At 45.2% G+C, this 15,281-nt stretch overlaps 1 protein-coding gene and 1 long non-coding RNA gene across 2 annotated transcripts; one reads left to right on the plus strand and one right to left on the minus strand.

The window, feature by feature from the left end:
* The first annotated feature begins 267 nt into the window (after nt 1-267).
* Nucleotides 268-1,844, plus strand: DNAJB8 (DnaJ heat shock protein family (Hsp40) member B8). The gene has a single exon (XM_052678940.1). It carries the CDS (start codon nt 1,084-1,086, stop codon nt 1,708-1,710), a length of 627 nt encoding a protein of 208 aa, XP_052534900.1. The 5' UTR covers nt 268-1,083; the 3' UTR covers nt 1,711-1,844.
* A 10,946-nt stretch (nt 1,845-12,790) lies between these two features.
* Nucleotides 12,791-14,686, minus strand: LOC128078723 (uncharacterized). Its single transcript, XR_008205762.1, has 3 exons — nt 14,614-14,686; nt 13,498-13,563; nt 12,791-12,870 (listed from the first exon to the last, which is right to left on the minus strand). It is a non-coding gene; the product is annotated as an uncharacterized LOC128078723 (long non-coding RNA).
* Between the last annotated feature and the right edge of the window lie 595 nt (nt 14,687-15,281).

The following is a 15,281-nucleotide window of genomic DNA, read 5'->3' on the forward strand; positions in this document are numbered from 1 at the left end:
TGCTGTACCTAAGCCAACTATCCCAAAGAGCACATAGAAAAGAAGCTAAGGTTGTTAATGAGCTTCATTCTGGACATTTATTTTGGTGCTATCATGGGAGCTAAGTTCTTGCAGAGGTATTAGGTCTGGGCATAAATATACATTATGGTCATCTAATCATTATTTTAGGTGAAAAGGTCCACTTTGGGTTTAAAAATGGACACACAAGGAGGTTGTAGTAATTCACTACCTTCACTGTGTAGGATATGCAGCACATTAGGAGTTTTAACTTGCTAGTGCCACCTTCCAACTGCTTTTCCTGAGAGTCTGAAGACCTCTGTACCATCAAATCTCTGTTTTCATCCAGGGTCTTACAGGATATGATGAAGCTGGTGTTGAACTTCCTCTTAATATCAAGAAAATTTCCCCGAGCATTTCACTCCAACACAGCGTGTTTTCCAAACCCCTGATCACATCTTAGGGCTCTTTCCTGTGCCTTCTCCAACTTACCAGCACTCTCCCTGAGCTGTGAATGGCTCTAAACTACAAACAGCTTCCCTGTAGCTGCTGCTGTAGGGTACTAATGTCCTATAGAATTAACATGACCTGATGACATTACACTTCTCTGGACTGCACACAGATCTATACTCAGTATTTAAGAATCCCACTTTTGGGCAGGCAACACAAAAACTGATCTGACAAAGCCGTACATCAGAGATATGATATTGCAGCTACGTTGGACAACTGCGTCATGTACACAACCAACATTTAAGAGCATAAGGCCAATGGCAACCAACTCCACCCCAGAATGTGGTTTGATCACCTGAGCAACAATTGGCTGAATGCGCTCTGAGGTCACAATCTCACAATCCGGGAACAGCAGGCTTCAAAAGGAACAATCCTGTAACACGGGACTCAGATTCCTATGTGGTCCTGTAACACCGAAAGACAAAGCAGAGCAAGGGATGAACTGAGCCTGACCCCAGGCAGTGCAGTGGCAGTGGGTGTCCAGGAGCCTCTGGGTGCAGGACATCTCCAGGCTTCGTATCTGTGGTGAGAGAGAGGTGCCAGGCTACTTCCAAGCAGTCTCAGCTCTCTCCTGAGATGGTGGATTATTACAAAATCCTCGAATTGCAAAAAAGTGCCTCCCAGGATGATATCAGGAAATCCTACCACAGACTGGCACTAAAATGGCATCCTGATAAGAATCTCACCAACAAGGAGGAAGCCGAAAATAAATTCAAAGCTGTCACTGAGGCATACAAAATTTTGTCTGACCCTCAGAAACGATCACTCTATGACAGATCTCTCAAGGAAAGCCAATCCCACATAGGAAGAAGAGCCACGGGGGACCATAACAACTTCTTTGATATCGCTTACATATTCCAAGACCCCGAAAATATCTTTAGGGAAGTCTTTGGAGGGATGGATCTCTTCAACAACATCAGAAACAGTGGAAGAGGAAGCAGCTCCAGTTTGTATTCTGGATTGATGCAGTCCTTTATGCCATTTACTTCATTCGGTCACAGTGGGCAGACCATCTTCTCCTTCGTTGAGGAAACAGCTGGGCCGCGTAGTTTCAGATCAGTCTTAACCTCTACTGAAGTGGTCAACGGCAAGAGGATCACCACCAGGAAGATCATTGAAAATGGGCAGGAGAAGATAGAAATTGAAGAAGACGGCCGGTTGAGGTCTGTGTCAGTAAATGGAAAAGACCAGCTGAAGCTGTAATGTCTTCCAGCGTACACATCAGATGCAAGGTGTGGGACATGCTCTCATTGCTCAACAAATGGAATCTACCGTGAGCGGTGTTAATAAAAGCTGAGTTCGTGGCACAACTGATGTTAGCTTCTGAACAGCCTGGAACAAATTACTGACAGGTAGAAATAAGGAGTTATGCTAAACTAAGGAGAGGAACTATACTGATTTTATGTAAGGTGATATATAGTGTTTGGTCTGGAAATACATAGTAAACATACACTAAACACACACAAGAGCTACTTTGCTTGTTTGTCAGAGGCCAAGTAAGTTAGTACAGCAAAAGGATAGTTGATGAACAGGTATGAGGGCTATATGACAAGCTGGAGGCTCTCCTCCCACCCCCTGAAATTGACCCTTTTTAAATTCCGAGCCTGCTAGCCAGAAGAATAAAGGCTCTTGTCTGACTGTCATACACAGTCCTGAGGCTGAGTGAAGGGTGTCCTGCCTTTAGGCGCTGGAATACAAGATATATTCATTGAAACATTTTTTGTACACTAGCAAGAAAGTAGGGGAGGTTCAGGGGTGATGAAGAGCCCTCTCCCCCCTCCTCTTTATCTAGTGAGGATGTATCAAGCTGTAGCCCAATATGTAGTAAGGAGAGGGATTGCCATGGGAAAAAACAAAGGGAGAGTTTGGTGAGGAAAAGAAGAAAGAGAAAGCTGTTCCATAAAAGAAAATAGGGTATGCCTTGAAAATGCCCTGAAAACTATATCTGGAGATCCCTGCATAGTTTGGGGGCGGAAAATAAGCAGGCAGAAGGTGAATTTGGGTCTTGAACTGGGACAATCTATGGTTCCTTTCTGCTTGGAGTTGTTCAGACAAAGCCAGCTAAATTCAAACCATGAGCAAACAGAATCCAGGGGGCTGAATTTAGCTCCCTCTTTGTGCAAAGCTGAACATGGGGAGCTCGATGGTGCTTTACCATCCTCATTGTCTTGCTCACAGCTGCTAGAGCCAGCTTACAATGCACTTCTTGCACAGCCTGGCAGCATGCTGCTTTCGTCCTCCACTGAGCTGAGGAACGCGCTCCCCATGTTTCTGCCCCCCCCCCCCTTGTGCTGACATGAACCACAGAGCCTTGTTTCTTGCTTGGCCAGATCACCTTAGGCATTTAAAATCTCACACGCTTTATTTTCAGTCCTACACTACATCCCCTTGAGTTTCCCAGCTTGCCCTGCCCACTGATGTCTCCCTGGAGGGTAGAACTGGTTTTCAGGGACATTTTCACTCTAATCCAGATTGCAATTGCTGCCTGCATTTGGGCAGGTCTTTGCATCTGTTTCCTCTGCAGTGAAATGGGAATAACAGGCTCCTGTGCTTTGAAGGAGACTGCAAAGCAGTGATATATATAAAGGTCTCCCAACGCTAAGTTAAATTAGCCAGAATACTGCAGCCACTTAACAGAAACGTTTTACTTCTGAAAGGAAAAACACAGCACAAATTGCTATCCTTTGCAAACTGATGCCATGCCCCGCTTGGAAAAGAAACAGAACAAAACTGACTTTGCTGTGTTAAGGCCTCTTAAGTTCTTGTGAGAGTCCCTCTCCCATAAAAAAAGGATACAGCACTGAGAGGCAAGTGGATGTGTAAGGACTTGCTGGGTCTGTAGAAGGAAGCCAGCAGTGATGGGAGTAGGGACAGCCCAGTGGTACAATCCCTGTCTGCTGCTGCTCCATGGTTTGGGAGCCAGAAGGAGCCCTGCAGACACTGGAGCCCTGGGGATTGCAAAGAATTTGTCGGTTTTACAAATTGGCAAAGATTATTATTTTGGGCAGAGCAAACACAATTACGTATTTCTACCAATATTCTCTGTGCTCACTACGTGAGATGGCCATTCGAATTTACCTTATGTTACTTTGGAGGAAGTTCAAGGGTTTATTAAAAAAGAAAAGCACATTTTGGATCGGAAACTGAAATGGTCTTTGATCAAAATAGCATGTTTTGAAATCTGGACCAGAGTTGAACAGCCCAGCCCCTAACATTTTCAGCTTGCTGGGCTAAAACTTTGCTTCAGTCTTGATATTTTTGTGCACGTCCATCAAGATGTGCATAACCTGTGATCAATCTATACCTATCCCAGACCCAGTCTGCTTGGGATGTTATATCACTACTTAAGACAGTACCCAAGAGAGAGCACTTCCTTTTCCCATCCCTCACTCAGAACATTTCTATCACCTCTTGCAGCCACAGAGAGCTCCTGTAGCAGCTCTGGCAGCTGCACACACCAAAACTTGCTCTTTTGGATTATGGGAACATGGATTGGGAAAAGACTCAGTTTGCTCACCCAGCAAGCGCTGGGTCCAGGATGAATGCAGATCTTCGTCCACAGCTCCTTGTGCTCTGCAGGGCACATGGCAGCTCTCAGCACTTCCTGCAAGTAAAAGAGTGGAGATTAAGAAAATGATAAAAGAAAGGAAAAAAAAAAAAAAAAAAAAGAAGGAGAGAGACAGCCATAAATGGGAGGTGGTAAGAAAGCAAGTTGGACTGCACTGGCTATGGCCCACATTGCGGCAATAATGAGAAATCTGCCAGGTGTGTGCCCAAACCACCTGTAGGAATGGGTTGTGCCTCTGTTACAAAAATAAATCTTAGCCAGTGTTGCCAATATGGCCTTGGAAGAAATCATTTGCTTGTGCAAAGGACAGTCTCTCCCAGAACTGCATTGTCCCTGTAAAAAGCCATGTTTTGGGACTCTCCCTGGTGAGCTTGCACACACAGCTGGTCCACAAGGAGGACCACAAGCTGTGACAGCAGAGCTCAGCTGGTAATGGGCTGGTTGAGAATGAGCTCTGCTTGAAAGCAGAATATGGGGGCAGTTTGCAGTCTCCTGCTGTAGGACTGGAGCAATGGGAAGAGCACACATAGCAGAGGCAGCTCAAGTCCAGCCAGCAGCCTCTCGGAGAGGCTGAGTCATTATTTTATTAGCAGGCCCCACAACTACTTTAATGTGGGCTTAGACTGCAAAAACAAAAACATACATAAAAGCATTTGGAATTACTTCATAAAATACTAAATCACAATATTAACCAACTGACCTTTGCTCTATGCAGACCTGCTAATTTTAGCAATTACAGCCAACAACTTGAACATATCAAGTGGGCAACTGTTTAACAATAATGACATCTGCTTGGAAAATCCAATTACGTCTAAACATCTTTAAATCCCCACTAGGGGATACCTGCTTTCTTTTTGCAACTGTTAGTCTCTGCCTAATAGGATTTTAAACTCACAGCCTGCTGCACACTGCGGTGGCGGTGGCCCCTCTCCCTGGAGTGGCAACAACAGGACTGCGATCACATTAAGCGGGGAGTGAGTCTCTCTCCTCAGACAGTGATGGAAGTGGTTGGGTTTTCTGACAGCCTAATCTGATGGACGGGTACATTAGCTGGATCCCTTCACTCTCATGTGCCCCCAGCACTGAGCTGGGCTCTGCAGCCGTCAGAGCCTTTTGTGGGGTCACCAAATGAGTTTTTCTCCTACAAGGTTTTGTCTCCTAGGCTGACTTCTGCTTCTCTCACTGTCTCTTTTCTCCCTTCCTCCCTCCTCTTATCCCCAGCTACTTAAATCCCCTTGCTGCTGTTTCTTGCTTTTCTTCTCCATAACAGGAACCCCTAAAGACAACAGCTATGCAGAGGCTTTTGCAGCTGTATTTTTGGCCTGAAGGTGGTTCTTGCCAAGAAGAGTGACGATAGACAAAACAGGGACCAGTAGAGAAGAGTGAGCATGAGACCACCCAACTCTCCAACAAAGTACCCCAATACAGAGCAGCATCATCCACCACAAAGCCAAAGGTCCATATTCAGCCTCCAGTTATACTCTGCAGCCCCCTGATCTGGCAGCAGCTCCATGGCCCCACTCCTGATCACTCAGCACCCCAGGGCTGCAAAGCTATTGTCAGATATTTGAATCAAGATACAAGAACTGAATATTTCCGTCCCTTCTCCTCCCTCCCTGGCCAGCCTGGCTCTCTTCTGATGGAGCGTGCAACAAAATCACAATCACATGTTTGCAGCAGTAGGAGGCCATTGGCATGGAAGCGGCTGTGATGTCACTACAAACATTTCCACCCTATCCTATTTCTCCAGAACAGTCTCCGTTTTTATGACCCCATCCTGAGATCTGCAGGAAATCAAATTGTCCTGATGCTATTTTGAGCACTGGTGTCATGGCATCAATATATAATGATGCGGTGTCAAGCTGGAGAGGCTCGAGCGCGCTGCGGCGGTGTCACAGCCGGTTTGTTTTGTGCAGCTCCACGAGCCTGGATTGCAGCCCTGCAGATGCCAGGCTCGTGCTGGGACCGCTGGGGACATGCACGCCATGCCGATGGGATGGGCTCTGCGGGCAGGATGTAGAGCAGCGCTGACTCTCAGCCCTCTTGCAATTACTGGGGATCAGCAACTCAGGCACAGCAGTGCCGTGGGGCAGAGTGGTTCCTACAGGTGCCAGCCAGTGTGGTTGCAAAGTATTTGTGCAGGGCAATGGGGGATGGACAAGGGAAAGAGATTTGAGGGCAGACATTCACTAGCAAGGTAAGCCCAGGGCAAGAAGTCCAACCATTTGGGTGGTGGCTGTCTGACCGATGCAAGAAGCAATGCCCAGCTTCCACAAACTCTAATCTAGGATTAACTTCTAAACAAAACGGAACTTAGGTTGAACATCCCCTGAGATTCAGTAAGAGGTTTAGATCTCATTCTGCTCGTAAAACTCTTCTCCCATACTCTCCACCAACATGTGAGGCCCTCCAGGCTGGAGCACTCCCCTGAGCCTGCATCTCATAGGGAAGGATCCGGCCCTGAGATATCTCCTGGCAATTTAGGTGCAGCAGCATCTCTACCTGACTTATCTCCTACACCCAAATCTTATCTGCTCCCCAACGAACATCAGATGTAATACAAGGCATACACAAAATGTTCCTGAATTGAGCTCTCCAGCAGAAGCAACATCTGCAGCAAAATTTTATCTGTTGGCCAGAAGGCTTATCCTGGAAGAACTTGAGACAGCCTGCAGAGTCCCCTGAAGCACAGCAGGAAAAGGCACTGGTTGGACTGAAAAAGCAGTGGGCGGGATGTGGTGGTGGCCCAGAGCTCCTAGCAAGCAGGAGTGCACGGAGTACTTATCAGGAAGAAGTGGGAAGACCTCAATTATTTCTCTTAACAGGATAGTCCCATATATGCAGAGATGCTGCAGATCAGAAGGGCACAGATTTGAATCCTACGTTAAGATCAGAGCTCTTCCAGGAGATGCATCTTTTGCTCATGTGTAGTTGCTCTCCACAGTACCAGAAAATGTGAATGCTGCAACCCCAGAAAGAAAAAGCACTTTGTTTCTGATGAAACTCCTCCAAGACTGGATGTGGCCCTTTATTTACCTTTAGTCATTACTACTGAACTCCCTTCCTCCACAAGAGCCAGCATTGAGACCAGACAACTGCTTTCTAAACTCCTGCGTGGGTAATTGGAGATAGCAGCCCGGCGACTCACGGCCCGAGACACCACGTCAGTTCCCATGAAATGGCTGGGCCATTAGTCATCTCCTCTCTGCAGCTTTCATTTTCAAGCCCTCCTTTATCTTTGGCTATGATTAGCACTCAATTGCGTTCACCTTTGGTCACCCTCCAGAAGGCACCAGGCAAAAGAGCTCACAAGTCTTGAATACCACCCACTTCTGAAGCGTTCAAGAAAGTTCCTTACTGTTTGACTCTGGTATCTGCTTTCCCATCTTCCATGGAGCTATGCCCTGTAACTTTCTCTTCGTGGCTGGCAACAGCTTTGCACCCTTCCTTCCCCAGGCTCAGACCTCCCTGGTGCCATTTCAGACAGCTCCTCACTTTCCCATGCCCTTGATCACTCAACATCTTGGCTCGCCGATGCCATCCGCCCTCTCCAGCTGCTCCACTTCCCCGTGTTATCCTGAATTCCCCTCGCCTCCCTCCTCCACTGCCCTCCAGGAGCTGCTTGCTAATGCTTTTCTCCCCACTTGGGATGCCGCGCCCCATTAATAAATAGTTGCTCCAGTGGCTCAGCTGAGAACCCAGCCTGTCCCCACCACCCATGACAGGAGGAAAATTCTCAACAGTGTTTAAACAGCCACAGGATTAGGCCCAGCAGCTCCGGTGACATCAATGTTACAGAGACAAACACACTGCTGTGGTCAGAGTGAGGAGCCCATATGGGGTGATAACATTAAAAAAAAAAAAAAAATCTTATACATTTTTTTAAAGTTTTATTATTCCCTCTCTTGTGGTTCCTTCTGCTCCCGGAATGAACGGGGGGTTTTATTGCTGGGGTTAAAAAACACGAATTTGCATTACATCCTGGCTCCCGCTGTAATACTTCAGTCTTGTTTCTCTCTCGTCCCCTCTCCAGAACAACTGATGCTATCACAGCCTGATTTAATTTCAAAGACGGATTGTGATTTGGCAGTCGGGGGAAAAAAAAAAAAGCCAAGCTAATCAAAAGTCACCATCTGCTGCGTTGCCATGGGGATATTCCTCCCCAATAAATGTGCTCTTTGCCAAAATCACAGATAACAGCACTATAAAGGGTGGGAGGTGGAGGGGGGGAATCAAAGAAAGAAGTTCCGACACTAGGGGGGAAAAGCGAAAGAGAGAGGAAGGAGGGAAAAACAAGGGACAGAAGAAGTCGGAGAAAAAGGAGGATGGACTATTGAGAGAAAACGACAAATGGACCAACTAGGGAGAAGGAGGAGGAAAGTAGGGACTCACCAGCATCAGGGTGACAAAGTGGTGGAGGGAGACAGACAAGTGGAAATGGGGAAGGAGAAGAAACACCTCGAGACACTGTGCTGCTTAAGATGCCCACGCTGGGCACCGGGCAAGGCTGCTACCCAGAGAGAAATGGGGTCACCTAACCTGGAATGAGTAAAAGCTGTCAGATTTCAGGTCGCAATGTGCTGGCTGCCCCCTGACCCTGTTTAGAGCCTGCATGTGTGTGTTGAATGCCCCTATTAACCCCCAGCAGCTAACGGAGATATGGGAGACGTCCTGCTCTCCTCCCCAGCCTAAGCGGGAGCTAAGCAAAGGGGTCACTTAGCACCCAGCAAGGAGGATGGGATGAATTATTCACTACAGAGGCATCACCGGTCTTTTTCTTCTCCCCTACTGGAGGATAAACCCAGAACAGATCACAGGTTGTGTGAATTCTTTGCTAAAAAAAAAAAAAAAAAAAAAAAAGCAAATGGAATGACTTCGGCATGAACTTGTTTTGCAATTCAGCTCCAGAGCTGATAAGAAACGGTCGCTGTGTGTTAACTGTAGGAGCACAACACCACGCTGCCCATCTCCAACAGGAAAAATTTATGGTCGGCTCTTCCCTCTGCTCCCACCTCCTCCTCACTTCAAGAGGTAGTGTAACAATCACACGCCTCAAAAACTGCATTGGATGTTTGTGTAAGCACTTCAGAGCACTGGGGTCACATGTGCATCCTTCTCTGCAAAACTGTGTAAATGTTTTCTTTTGAAGGAAAGTAAAGAACCTGACATTGCGTGGCTCCAGGAACTGGGGTTTAAGAGTGTACACTATAGAATCATAGAATCATCCAGGTTGGAAAAGACCATTAAGGTCATCCACCCAACCCCACTGTGCCCACTAAAGCATGTCACTCAGAGCATATGTCCTACATGAGCATCAACGCTTTTTGAACCTACACGCATGGAAAGAGGTGGGGAGTTGGGGTGAGTTCATTTAAAAAATGGAATGGGAGCTGGTGAGTACTATTTTTCAGAGTGGATTATTGAAGACTAAAGTCATTGGGTCTTCTGAGCTCAGGTGGCCTCACCTGTGTGAACGGAGACAGCAGCATTGTCACTGCACTAGACCCAGTCCTCCCTAATGCCCCTGTTTCCCTTAAACACCTCTCTCAAAGAGGCAACATCTGGGCAAGCAGAGATGACAAACAGTAACAAGGTTGCCCCAGACTCTGTGCCTTCCCTCCATTGGTGTGGTGGTACTCACCCAGGGTGGTGCTACCAGATCCAAAACCTCTTTGTCCTTGCGTTCTCCATGGGTGCAGGATCATGCCCCTGGGGTTGTCCTCCACGTAGGATGGCTCTATTGCTCGGGACAAAGATAGGTCCAGACACGTCACTCTCCCCAGCAGGTTCCCTGTGCAGAAAAAATAGAAGAAATTAAATGAAAGAACTTTAAAGACAGAAGAGAGAAGATAATAGTTTGAGAACTGGGGAATTTGGATTGAAACAAACATACACAAAACCAAGTGAAATAAAAGGGAAAAACTCAAGTAATGCAAAAGGGAGAAGGAAGAAAGCCCTCAAGAACAGTGAGAGACAGGCAGGAAATGGAGCAAAACTTCTGAATGGCATAAGCATCAGTTGCACAAACACCCCACAGTAAATAGGATGGGAGAACCGAATGGCAGATTGATGGAGCTAAGAAAGCCTCTGGGAGGAATATCCCTTTGAAAGCAACCTGGGAGATGAAAAGCTGGAACCCAGCTCCACTGCACGAGGGCTTGGTCCCAGGTCAGCTCCTTGGAGTGACAGGAGCAATGGGAATAAAGATACCAGCACAGCAAAGGGCTAAACCAAGCAGAACAGCAAGAACAGCCCTCATCTCCTGCCTCCCCACTTCTCTCTTTGCAGTGCAGGAGGGAGGGTGTCTTCAGCAAGAGGAGTGACAAAAATGAGGAAGCAATGGAGATTTGTTTAAAATTAGCAAATTTTGTTAAACAAAATATTTTCCTATTCAGCCAGTCTCTCACTACTTTTCCTCACCCCCACCCCGCCCCTAAATTAAACAGCAAATTATACTTATCAAAGAAGAGAAGGTAAAGAGAAATCTGAAAGGCTGTGAGAAACCTTTAATTATTAGTATAGTGGCATGAAAAGCTGTTGAGCCCCTTAGAAACGTACATGGCCAATTATCAAAAAATATAAGAGATGCAGAAAGAAAGGTTTGTCTAATAAGTATGAATCGCAGGGCCATTTAGAACATCAGTGTTAAAGCATTAGAGTTAAATGGAAAAGTAAAAAGGGGCTGATGGTTTTAACTATTTCACAGGAGGACAAGAGGTTGATACTGATAAGACAAGCAGTATAGTGAAGTTAATTATCTGTGGCCCTTGGTGCACAAAGCTTTTTGAGCTGGTGATTAATAGAGATAAACCATTCAAACTCCACATTTCTAAGGTGAATGAAGATGGCAGAGGAACTGCACAGCCCCAGCATACTAACTAATCTGCAGCAATGGAGGGTGCTGGTGGCTTCATTGCACCCCATCAGCTCCTATCCACCAGCAGCAGGGATGGCTGAGAGACATGGAGAAGGGGTGACCCAACATCACCAGCACCTCTGGGTCTTCACACTGTTGGAGGCGTTGGGGGCAGCTCCCCCTTAATTAGTAAAAAAGAAAATATATTATGTTCTAGTGTTAGTTCTCAAAGTAACCCTGGGGGAGGCAACATCTGCAAGTATTTTATACCACGTTGATCAATGCCTATGTGAACTCCTTCCTGCACTGCATTAACCATTGGCCTCAGGCCTCCTTGCTGCTAGGTATGTGCAGAGGATCTCACCTTTATCTTCTCATCCTACTGCTCAACTCAGGTAGAGGCATGGCACATCCCTGGATCAGGGCTAATGGTTTGGGACACGGTTTAGTGAGCAATATAGGTGGAAGACGGACAGTTGGATTGGATGATCTTAGTGGTCTTTTCCAACTTTGATGATTCTATGACTCCAGAACTCACTGTGATAGATGAGTGGTGAAGGGTTAAAAGTGCTCAAAGAAAGCCCATGTCCTAGACATGAATTTTGTTTTATAATCACAGAGTACCGGCACAGTTAATGGGAATAAATTAAGTGGTCTGGTGCTTTTGTGGGAGCTGGGAAGCAAAGATGTGAATGCAGAAGGATTGACTCAGCCCTTCATCTTTCTGAGACAGATTAATCAGGCACCATAAGGTTTATCGTGCTCAAGTTGGACAGATAAGACCTGAAAAATGGAAGGCTTGGATGGACAATCAAGAGGGACAGATCCTGATCTTACAAGATCTCCAGACCGAAGCTATTTAGAGGTGCTGCCAATATGAGTTCTAACCTCCACTCCAGAATTTGGATCAGACGTTTCTTCAAAACTTCTGGAACTGAAGAATTCCCCGACAATATCTGATGCTTCCTGCTGCTCCTGCTGGATGTTGCGAGTGCTGGGTGTCCTCTTCCAATGTTTCTGTCTAGAGCCCAACCAGAACAAAGAATTTCAGAGACAGCAATGAAAATTAAAGAAATAAAAAAAAAAGGACTCAACTTCTGAGCTTCACAAATGATTTGGTGCTTAGGTTTGCAGTTCAACTTGAATTTTAGGATGACTTTGGGGTTGGCTGTTACTTACTCCAAAACGGTTCCCTTGTCCTTGATAAGTTTGGAAAGGCATCTCAACTTCAGCATCTGCAAACAAAAGAATCTTATATTTTTGGCCAAAGTAAATTGAATAAATTTTGTGTTTGTTAATTGCATCCAGGCCAACCAAGTATGGGGCCAAGTTTCAGCCCAGTGGGATTTGCACATGGCCTGGATACAAGCTATTGTAAATGGGGATCCCTGAAGGAAAAGCTGACAGATGGTGATTCTAAAAATGTTTGTCAGAGCCAGCCTTTGTGACACATAAAACCCATAGCCAAGGGGGTCCCTGAGTTTGGAGATGGTTCTGAACTGCATGTAAGGCTGGGGACATTTGTTGGTACTGGTGGAATTTACTGGACTGCTCTCATTGTTGGCCAAACCCATTTCTGTTAAGTCCATACTCTCTAAGATCCACTCATTTGGATGAAACAAAAACTGGATCCATGCTGCACCTGGTTTTCCAAATGCATATTCCAAAACCACTCTGACTTCCACGTTATAGAGTGGGGCCAAAGATGAACACAGTTTATCCAAGCTACATGGAAATGCTCCTCAACCATTCCTACAAGTAGTGTTCCAATTTTGTGCCTCAGTATTCCAGTGATGGGATCAACACCAAGATGCATTGGCCCACCTCCTTATTAGTACCATTTTCTTCTAACTGAATGGTTGCATTCAAAGTCTGGACTGGGAAAGGTCTCACGATACAGCATTAGCGCTTCCTTCCCAGCCAAGAAAAAAGCAGCTTTCTAAAAAAAAAGTATTTCTGCATCACATTCCTCATCTCTGTAACTCTAACCAAACTGCTAGACAAGCCCAGACATCCTGTTAGCCCCACCAACAACCGGACTCATCATTTGGATCAAATTATTTAGTTAATGAATTTTGTTTTCACCCTGCAAACAGCTAGTAAGGACTTTGCAATGGCTTTGGAAAGCTTTTTTTTTTTTTTTTTTTTTTAAAATTTTCTGCAACTAATTTTTGTTACTGGCATCACTCATTGCAGCATTTGTCATCTGAAAAACAGAAATTACATCTTTCATCTAGCTTTAAGTGAGTGTACCTGTCAGATGACTGTGTAAATCTTGTTAGTCGATCAAAATTTTAGAGAAAGACACTAAAGAAAGCTTGAAACTGACCCCTACCCCAACCATTTTCTACCATTAGTTGCACGTATCTGTTGCCAGCCATATTCCCATATATACTCATCTGTACATGTGCCAGGAAATTCATGGAAAGTCAATACAAACAGGAAACAGGCAGAGCAAATACATTTACCATAAGTTCATGTCAGATGGTTATTCCATGAAAATGCATGTTACATCTCTTACATCCCCATAACTGTAAAACAGAAAATACAAGAAACAAGAACTTACCTGAAAGATCCCCTCCACAGCAGTAAAAAAGCAAGGTTCGCAAAATATTTCAGACAGTAAGATAAACTTTTTAAGGGAAAAAAAAAAAAAATACGAGAAATGGAACATTCAAATCTTTAAGCTCAAAGTCACATTAAACAAGAAAACAAATCTTTCTGTTAAATTTCTGATTTTGACATGAGGCTCTGTGTAATCCTTTGGTTGCTGTCACATTGTAAGACCTTGCAAAAAAACATATTTCCCAAAAATTACTTAGAATTCATCTCGGGAGGGGAGATATTCTTTCTCCAAGAAAAATAAAAAGATTTTCTAGAAGCTTAAGTTTTATTTAAACTTTTTTTTTTTTTTTTTTTTTTTTTTTCCTGCACAAGACATCTACCTCAGAGTCTTTTACAAAGAATGCTAGATGTGCGCAGCCCTGCGGCAACGCTCACTGCTGAATTTGTGCCATGTGTGTTTGTGCAGGATCCGACCCTGCAGAAGAGAAGGACACCCCCAAGTTCAAGGAGATGCATTTAGACCAGAGCATTTTGTTTGAAGCAAGGATTAGTAAACACCATGATTTTGGCAGATTGGAAATGAAAATACTTGTAAAGGTAATAGGAAAGAGCTGGATGGAGCATCCAGCAGAGCCATTCTGCCCCAAATACCAAAGAGATTTTTATCAAGGATAACACAAGCCCTCCAAAAAAATCCAGTGTTGCAAGTTTGTTCCTATCTAGCTGACTGCCTGGTTATGCCCTGCGGGAAGGACACAGCTCCTGAGCAAACTCTTGCCTCACCTATCATTTTTTGGTGGGCTTGACTTGATCACACTATTGCAAAGGTCATTTATTAGCTCTTCTCCTTGCCCCAAGTACTTGCTCTGTTATGGCTGATGGCACTCCCCAGGCAGCCATGAAAAACATCCCAATCACCTTATGCCCCATTATGGGAAGGTCTTGCACTTCCACTGCCATATCTGGAGAGGAAATGATGTAACACAGTGGTGACGTTTCCATGAAGATAAAGCGTTGAGTAAGGTATACTAAGGCTGCTTCATGTTTCTGCTGTTTATCTCCCCTGCTAGCCATTCGTTAGGAATTTATGCATGGTCTTTAGTCACTGTTGACTCACCTTCTCTCAGCTGCCTTTAATCACTCTTCCTACAGCACAAGAAAGGTGAAGCTCTACTTGCAATGAGAGCAAACCTGGTTAGGAGAGCAAACTGGTTAGAAAAATTCTGCTGTGCCACCGGGTGCATCCTCCTCAGCAGGACCGTACACAACGGGACAGCCTTCATCTCCTTCTCCCACCTCTATTTTCTAATGACTTGTTCTAGTAGTACAACAGGGCAGCATTATGCAACAGGGGCTTTCCTGTTTTTCAAAACAGGACAGTCCCTGTCCCGAGCTACTAAAGCAGCCTAGTGAAACCCTCCCTAGGTGTGCTCCTGCTACCATAAAACCCGATGGTTCAAAGGAGTGACTTGCACACCCGAAGGGCAGGATCCAAGCACCCTGCCTCACATCAGGCTCTGTGCCTGCCCAGCACCTTCTGGGATGAAAGGCTTTCGGAGAACAATTCGTAGATGTTTTTAGAAGGGCCAGAATTATGGAATGTTGTAAATTAGCAAGCGAATAAAAGACACACAAAAAGCCCACTCTGCCACAAGGCCTTTGCAATGGATTTTTTTTTCCGAGTTGTATTTTAGTGCAACTACTGATGATAACTCATTATAAAGCCCTAATAAATTTACTGAATGGCATTTTTTTTTAAACATAGAAATCATGTAGCCATATGCT

Source organism: Tympanuchus pallidicinctus, unplaced genomic scaffold (genome assembly GCF_026119805.1).
Source record: "Tympanuchus pallidicinctus isolate F22 unplaced genomic scaffold, pur_lepc_1.0 scaffold17, whole genome shotgun sequence".
Classification (NCBI taxonomy): domain Eukaryota; kingdom Metazoa; phylum Chordata; class Aves; order Galliformes; family Phasianidae; genus Tympanuchus; species Tympanuchus pallidicinctus.